The 9,171-nt window shown below is 55.0% G+C and overlaps 1 protein-coding gene across 1 annotated transcript; it reads left to right on the forward strand.

Moving 5' to 3' along the window:
• Window positions 1–883: 883 nt before the first annotated feature.
• LOC137359995 (probable G-protein coupled receptor 139) lies at window positions 884–1,777 on the forward strand (the record flags this gene model as incomplete). The annotated part of the gene is made up of 1 exon (XM_068025590.1): window positions 884–1,777. A coding segment is annotated over one exon (894 nt), but the record flags the coding sequence as incomplete, so codon positions are not given.
• Window positions 1,778–9,171: the final 7,394 nt, after the last annotated feature.

The raw sequence follows: 9,171 nt of genomic DNA on the forward strand, positions 1-9,171 counted from the left end.
TGATGTCTAATTTCTCTGTTTATTTCTGACACTCACACACATACACAGATCTGGTAACATTGCTGCCGTCTGATGTCTAATTTCTCTGTTTATTTCTGACACTCACACACATACACAGATCTGGTAACATTGCTGCAGTCTGATGTCTAATTTCTCTGTTTATTTCTGACACTCACACACATACACAGATCTGGTAACATTGCTGCAGTCTGATGTCTAATTTCTCTGTTTATTTCTGACACTCACACACATACACAGATCTGGTAACATTGCTGCAGTCTGATGTCTAATTTCTCTGTTTATTTCTGGCACTCACACACATACACAGATCTGGTAACTTTGCTCCAGTCTGATGCCTAATTTCTCTGTTTATTTCTGACACTCACACACATACACAGATCTGGTAACATTGCTGCCGTCTGATGTCTAATTTCTCTGTTTATTTCTGACACTCACACACATACACAGATCTGGTAACATTGCTGCCGTCTGATGTCTAATTTCTCTGTTTATTTCTGACACTCACACACATACACTGATCTGGTAACTTTGCTCCAGTCTGATGCCTAATTTCTCTGTTTATTTCTGACACTCACACACATACACTGATCTGGTAACTTTGCTCCAGTCTGATGCCTAATTTCTCTGTTTATTTCTGACACTCACACACATACACTGATCTGGTAACTTTGCTCCAGTCTGATGTCTAATTTCTCTGTTTATTTCTGACACTCACACACATACATTGATCTGTTAACTTTGCTCCAGTCTGATGTCTAATTTCTCTGTTTATTTCTGACACTCACACACATACACAGATCTGGTAACATTGCTCCAGTCTGATGTCTAATTTCTCTGTTTATTTCCCTTCCTCACAGTTAACTTGCTGACGATTGGGATCCTGTCTCGGGGAAAGTGCGGTCTCTCCAAATGTGTCACTCGGTACCTGGTGGCCATGTCAGCGGCGGATCTACTGGTCATTATCCTGGACCTGATATTCAGACACATTCCCATTGTTTATTGGGAACAGTTTCAGTTCCTGTATTCCATCCCCGTGTGTAATATCCACGCCGTCCTGCTTTACACAGCCACAGACTGTTCTGTCTGGTTCACCGTCACTTTCACCTTTGATCGATTTGTGGCCATTTGTTGTCAGAATCTGAAAAGTAAATATTGCAGTGAGAAAACATGTGCTGTGGTTGTGGGAACAGTGAGTGTGCTGAGCTGTTTAAAGAACATCTTCTGGTATTTTATGTTCACGGGTCGGTATTGGCTGTGGAACAGTCCCTGGTTTTGTGAGGTAACAATGGATGTTCGTTATTCTCGTGTCTGGGGAACAATCGAGTTCCTCCACAACATTCTAACCCCGGTCATCCCATTTGTGCTGATTCTGCTGCTCAACGCTCTCACCGTCAGACACATTTTAGTGAGCAGCAGAGGACGCAGGAGACTCCGGGCTCACAGCAGTGGAGAGAGTCACAGAGACCCCGAGATGGAGAGTCGAAGGAAATCTATCATTTTACTGTTAGTTATCTCTGGTAATTTCATGCTGTTGTGGGCCCTGTTAATGGTGTATTCTATATGGAGGAGGATGTATAATTTGGGTTATCAGTCAGTTTATCTCCCTGGGTTTCTGATGGAATTGTCCTTCATGCTCCAGCTCCTGAGCTGCTCCACAAACACTGTGATTTACGCCGTGACCCAGAATCAGTTCAGAGAGCAGGTGAAGAATGTGCTGAAATATCCCTTTAATACAATTATTAAATTAATTCAATAATCAGAGGAGGGGGAGGGGCCTGTCACCATGGAGACAGAGCGGGGGAGGGGACTGTCACCATGGAGACAGAGCGGGGGAGGGGACTGTCACCATGGAGACAGAGCGGGGGAGGAGACTGTCACCATGGAGACAGAGCGGGGGAGGGGCCTGTCACCATGGAGACAGAGCGGGGGAGGAGACTGTCACCATGGAGACAGAGCGGGGGAGGGGCCTGTCACCATGGAGACAGAGCGGGGGAGGGGACTGTCACCATGGAGACAGAGCGGGGGAGGGGCCTCTCACCATGGAGACAGAGCGGGGGAGGGGACTGTCACCATGGAGACAGAGCGGGGGAGGGGACTGTCACCATGGAGACAGAGCGGGGGAGGGGACTGTCACCATGGAGACAGAGCGGGGGAGGGGACTGTCACCATGGAGACAGAGCGGGGGAGGGGACTGTCACCATGGAGACAGAGCGGGGGAGGAGACTGTCACCATGGAGACAGAGCGGGGGAGGGGACTGTCACCATGGAGACAGAGCGGGGGAGGAGACTATCACCATGGAGACAGAGCGGGGGAGGGGCCTGTCACCATGGAGACAGAGCGGGGGAGGGGCCTCTCACCATGGAGACAGAGCGGGGGAGGAGACTGTCACCATGGAGACAGAGCGGGGGAGGGGCCTCTCACCATGGAGACAGAGCGGGGGAGGGGACTGTCACCATGGAGACAGAGCGGGGGAGGGGCCTATCACCATGGAGACAGAGCGGGGGAGGGGCCTCTCACCATGGAGACAGAGCGGGGGAGGGGACTGTCACCATGGAGACAGAGTGGGGGAGGGGCCTATCACCATGGAGACAGAGCGGGGGAGGGGCCTCTCACCATGGAGACAGAGCGGGGGAGGAGCCTGTCACCATGGAGACAGAGCGGTGGAGGGGCCTGTCACCATGGAGACAGAGCGGGGGAGGGGCCTGTCACCATGGAGAAAGAGCGGGGGAGGGGACTGTCACCATGGAGACAGAGCGGGGGAGGAGCCTGTCACCATGGAGACAGAGCGGGGGAGGGGCCTGTCACCATGGAGACAGAGCGGGGGAGGGGCCTGTCACCATGGAGACAGAGCGGGGGAGGAGCCTCTCACCATCGAGACGGAGCGGAGGAGGGGACTGTCACCATGGAGACAGAGCGGGGGAGGGGCCTGTCACCATGGAGAAAGAGCGGGGGAGGGGACTGTCACCATGGAGACAGAGCGGGGGAGGAGCCTGTCACCATGGAGACAGAGCGGGGGAGGGGCCTGTCACCATGGAGACAGAGCGGGGGAGGGGCCTGTCACCATGGAGACAGAGCGGGGGAGGAGCCTCTCACCATCGAGACGGAGCGGAGGAGGGGACTGTCACCATGGAGACAGAGCGGGGGAGGGGACTGTCACCATGGAGACAGAGCGGGGGAGGGGACTGTCACCATGGAGACAGAGCGGGGGAGGGGCCTCTCACCATGGAGACAGAGCGGGGGAGGGGACTGTCACCATGGAGACAGAGCGGGGGAGGGGACTGTCACCATGGAGACAGAGCGGGGGAGGAGCCTGTCACCATGGAGACAGAGCGGGGGAGGGGACTTTCACCATGGAGACAGAGCGGGGGAGGGGCCTGTCACCATGGAGACAGAGCGGGGGAGGGGACTGTCACCATGGAGACAGAGCGGGGGAGGGGCCTGTCACCATGGAGACAGAGCGGGGGAGGGGCCTGTCACCATGGAGACAGAGCGGGGGAGGGGACTGTCACCATGGAGACAGAGCGGGGGAGGGGACTGTCACCATGGAGACAGAGCGGGGGAGGGGACTGTCACCATGGAGACAGAGCGGGGGAGGGGACTGTCACCATGGAGACAGAGCGGGGGAGGAGCCTGTCACCATGGAGACAGAGCGGGGGAGGGGACTGTCACCATGGAGACAGAGCGAGGGAGGGGACTGTCACCATGGAGACAGAGCGGGGGAGGAGCCTCTCACCATGGAGACAGAGCGGGGGAGGGGCCTGTCACCGTGGAGACAGAGCGGGGGAGGGGCCTGTCACCATGGAGACAGAGCGGGGGAGGGGCCTGTTTCCAAGGTGATGGCGAATGGGGGCGGGGTCTGTTTCCAGAGTGACGGGAGTGGGGGCGTGGTCTGTTTCCAAGGTGACGGGAGTGGGGGCGGGGTCTGTTACCAAAGTGACGGCGAGTGGGGGCGGGGTCTGTTTCCAAGGTGACGGCGAGTGGGGGCGGGGTCTGTTTCCAAGGTGACGGCGAGTGGGGGCGGGGTCTGTTTCCAAGGTGACGGGAGTGGGGGGGCGGGGTCTGTTTCCAAGGTGACGGGAGTGGGGGCGGGGTATGTTTCCAGGGTGACGGGGAGTGGGGGCGGGGTCTGTTTCCAAGGTGACGGGAGTGGGGGCGGGGTCTGTTACCAAAGTGACGGCGAGTGGGGGGCGGGGTCTGTTACCAAAGTGACGGCGAGTGGGGGCGGGGTCTGTTACCAAAGTGACGGGAATGTGGGCGTGGTCTGTTTCCAGGGTGACGGCGAGTGGGGGCGGGGTCTGTTTCCAGAGTGACGGCGAATGGGGGCGGGGTCTGTTTCCAAGGTGACGGCGAGTGGGGGCGGGGTCTGTTACCAAGGTGACGGCGAGTGGGGGCGGGGTCTGTTTCCAGAATGACAGGAGTCGGGGCGGGGTCTGTTTCCAGAGTGACGGCGAATGGGGGTGGGGTCTGTTTCCAAGGTGACGGGAGTGGGGGGGCGGGGTCTGTTTCCAAGGTGACGGGAGTGGGGGCGGGGTATGTTTCCAGGGTGACGGGGAGTGGGGGCGGGGTCTGTTTCCAAGGTGACGGGAGTGGGGGCGGGGTCTGTTACCAAAGTGACGGGAGTGGGGGCGGGGTCTGTTACCAAAGTGACGGCGAGTGGGGGCGGGGTCTGTTACCAAAGTGACGGCGAGTGGGGGCGGGGTCTGTTACCAAAGTGACGGCGAGTGGGGGCGGGGTCTGTTACCAAAGTGACGGGAATGTGGGCGGGGTCTGTTTCCAGGGTGACGGGAGTGGGGGCGGGGTCTGTTTCCAGGGTGACGGGAGTGGGGGTGGGGTCTGTTTCCAGGGTGACGGGAGTGGGGGCGGGGTCTGTTACCAAGGTGACGGGAGTGGGGGCGGGGTCTGTTACCAAGGTGACGGGAGTGGGGGCGGGGTCTGTTACCAAGGTGACAGGAGGGGGCGGGGTCTGTTTCCAGGGTGACGGGAGTGGGGGTGGGGTCTGTTTCCATGGTGACGGGAGTGGGGGCGGGGTCTGTTACCAAGGTGACGTGAGTGGGGGCGTGGTCTGTTACCTAGGTGACGGGAGTGGGGGCGGGGTCTGTCACCAGGGTGACGGAGTGGGGGCGGGGTCTGTTACCAAGGAGACGGGAGTGGGGGCGGGGTCTGTTACCAAGGTGACGGGAGTGGGGGCGGGGTCTGTTTCCAGGGTGACGGAGTTGGGGCGGGGTCTGTTACCAAGGTGACGGGAGTGGGGGCGGGGTCTGTTTCCAGGGTGACGGGAGTGGGGGCGGGGTCTGTTACCAAGGTGACGGGAGTGGGGGCGGGGTCTGTTACCAAGGTGACGGGAGTGGGGGCGGGGTCTGTTACCAAGGTGACAGGAGGGGGCGGGGTCTGTTTCCAGGGTGACGGGAGTGGGGGTGGGGTCTGTTTCCAGGGTGACGGGAGTGGGGGCGGGGTCTGTTACCAAGGTGACGGGAGTGGGGGCGGGGTCTGTTTCCAGGGTGACGGGAGTGGGGGCGGGGTCTGTTACCAAGGTGACGGGAGTGGGGGCGGGGTCTGTTACCAAGGTGACGTGAGTGGGGGCGTGGTCTGTTACCTAGGTGATGGGAGTGGGGGCGGGGTCTGTCACCAGGGTGACGGAGTGGGGGCGGGGTCTGTTACCAAGGAGATGGGAGTGGGGGCGGGGTCTGTTACCAAGGTGACGGGAGTGGGGGCGGGGTCTGTTTCCAGGGTGACGGGAGTGGGGGCGGGGTCTGTTTCCAGGGTGACGGGAGTGTGGGCGGGGTCTGTTTCCAGGGTGACGGAGTGGGGGCGGGGTCTGTTTCCAGGGTGACGGGAGTGGGGGCGGGGTCTGTTTCCAGGGTGACGGGAGTGGGGGCGGGGTCTGTTTCCAGGGTGACGGGAGTGGGGGCGGGGTCTGTTTCCAGAGTGACGGGAGTGGGGGAGGGGTCTGTTTCCAGGGTGACGGGAGTGGGGGCGGGGTCTGTTTCCAGGGTGACGGGAGTGGGGGCGGGGTCTGTTTCCAGGGTGACGGGAGTGGGGGCGGGGTCTGTTTCCTGAGTGACGGGAGTGGGGGCGGGGTCTGTTTCCAGAGTGACGGGAGTGGTGGCGGGGTCTGTTTCCAGAGTGACGGGAGTGGGGGCGGGGTCTGTTTCCAGGGTGACGGGAGTGGGGGCGGGGTCTGAATCTTTCTGATTCTTTTATAATCCCTTTCAAACTAAAAGAATCCTGATAATTATTGATAATTCTTTATAATAATTTATAAACATTTACTGACATTTACAACCTTTATCAACTGTTTATAATTCTTCCTCTCACTTTGTAAATCTTTATAATATTTATGATTGTCTGTGATTTATTATCCTTTATGAGATTTTATTCTCATTTATAATCTGTTACATTCACTGCCCTGGACAGAAAACATTGAAAATGATCCCCGTGGATTGCTCATAATTCAAACAGATCACAGAGCATATCATTTAAAATGGCCGCAGCACATGTCACGTAAAATGGCCGCAGTGAAGGTGACATCAAACAGACCACAGTGCATATCATTTAAAATGGCCGCAGCACATGTCACGTAAAATGGCCGCAGTGAAGGTGACATCAAACAGACCACAGTGCATATCATTTAAAATGGCCGCAGCACATGTCGCGTAAAATGGCCGCAGTGAAGGTGACATCAAACAGACGACAGTGCATATCATTTAAAATGGCCGCAGCACATGTCACGTAAAATGGCTGCAGTCAAGGTGACATCAAACAGACCACAGAGCATAACATTTAAAATGGACGCAGTGACGGTGACATCAAACAGACCACAGTGCATATCATTTAAAATGGCCGTACCATATGTCACGTAAAATGGCCGCAGTGAAGGTGACATCAAACAGACAACAGTGCATAACATTTAAAATGGACGCAGTGACGGTGACATCAAACAGACCACAGAGCACATCATTTAGAATGGCCGCAGCACATGTCGCTTAAAATGGCCGCGGTGCAGGTGACATCAAACAGACAACAGTGCATATAATCAGATCGAACTGGCCTTTGTTAAAACCAGCTGGAGTGGTACTGAGTCCCACACACACACCAGGAAACAGCCAATTCAATCCAGACCTCTATTAATGCCAGCTGGAGTGGTACTGAGCCCCACTCACACACCAGATAAGAGCCAATTGAATTTGAGCCTATATTAATACCAGCTGGAGTGGTACTGAGGCTCATTCACATACCGGGAAAGAACCAATTCAATCCAGGCCTCTATTTATACCAGCTGGAGTAAAATTAACTCCCATTCACACACCAGGAAAGAGCCAATTGAAACCGAGCCTATATTATCACCAGCTGGAGTGGTACTGAGTCCCACTGACACACCAGGAAAGAGCCAATTCAATGCAAACCTTTATTAATACCAGCTGGAGTGGTACTGAGCCCCACTCACACACCAGGAAAAAGCTAATTAAAGCCAGACCGCCATTGATACCAGCTGGAGTGGGACTGAGACCCACTCACACACCAGGAAAGAGATAGTTCATTCCAGGCTTCTATCAATACTAGCTGGAGTGGCACTGAGTCCCACTAACACCCCAGAAAGAGCCAATTCAATCCAGGTCTCTATAAATACCAGCTGGAGTGGAATTAACTCCCACTCACACAACAGGAAAGAGCAAATTCAATCCAGGCCTCTATTAATAGCAGCTGGAGTGGTACTGAGTCCCACTCAAACACCAGGAAAGAGGTAATTTAATCCAGGCCTCGATTAATGCCAGCTGGAGTGGTACTGAGTCCCACTCACACACCAGGAAAGAGGCAATTCAATCCAGGCCTCTATTAATATCAGCTGGAGTGGTACTGAGCCCCACTCACACACCAGGAAAGAGACAATTCAATCCAGACCTCTATTAATACCAGCTGGAGTGGTACTGAGCCCCACTCACACACCAGGAAAGAGGCAATTCAATCCAGGCCTCTATTAATATCAGCTGGAGTGGTACTGAGCCCCACTCACACACCAGGAAAGAGCCAATTCAATCCAGGCCTCCATTAATACTAGCTGGAGTGGTACTGAGTCCCACTCACACACCAGGAAGGAGCCAATTCAATCCAGCCCTCTATTAATACCAGCTGGAGTGGTACTGAGCCCCACTCACTCACCAGGAAGGAGCCAATTCAATCCAGCCCTCTATTAATACCAGCTGGAGTGGTACTGAGTCCCACACACACACCAGGAAAGAGCCAATTCAATCCAGACCTCTATTAATACCAGCTGGAGTGGTACTGAGTCCCACTCACACACCAGGAAAGAGCCAATTCAATCCAGGCCTCTATTCATACCAGCTGGAGTGGTACTGAGTCCCACTCACACACCAGGAAAGAGCCAATTAAATCCAGACCTCTATTAATACCAGCTGGAGTGGTACTGAGTCCCACTCACACACCAGGAAAGAGCCAATTCAATCCAGGCCTCCATTAATACTAGCTGGAGTGGTACTGAGTCCCAGTCATACACCAGGAAAGAGCCAATTCAATCCAGGCCTCCAATAATACCAGCTGGAGTGGTACTGAGTCCCACTCACACACCAGGAAAGAGCCAATTCAATCCAGGCCTCTATTCATACCAGCTGGAGTGGTACTGAGTCCCACTCACACACCAGGAAAGAGCCAATTAAATCCAGGCCTCTATTCATACCAGCTGGAGTGGTACTGATCCCCACTCACCCACCAGGAAAGAGCCAATTCAATCCAGGCCTCTATTCATACCAGCTGGAGTGGTACTGAGTCCCACTCACACACCAGGAAAGAGCCAATTAAATCCAGACCTCTATTAATACCAGCTGGAGTGGTACTGAGTCCCACTCACACACCAGGAAAGAGCCAATTAAATCCTACCTCTATTAATACCAGCTGGAGTGTTACTGAGTCCCACTCACACACCAGGGAAGAGCCAATTCAATCCAGACCTCTATTAATACCAGCTGGAGTGGTACTGAGTCCCACTCACACACCAGGAAAGAGCCAATTCAATCGAGAACTCTTAATACCAGCTGGAGTGGGACTGAGCCCCACTCACTCACCAGGAAGGAGCCAATTCAATCCAGCCCTCTATTAATACCAGCTGGAGTGGCACTGAGCCCCACTCACACACC

Source organism: Heterodontus francisci, unplaced genomic scaffold, assembly GCF_036365525.1.
Source record: "Heterodontus francisci isolate sHetFra1 unplaced genomic scaffold, sHetFra1.hap1 HAP1_SCAFFOLD_538, whole genome shotgun sequence".
Classification (NCBI taxonomy): domain Eukaryota; kingdom Metazoa; phylum Chordata; class Chondrichthyes; order Heterodontiformes; family Heterodontidae; genus Heterodontus; species Heterodontus francisci.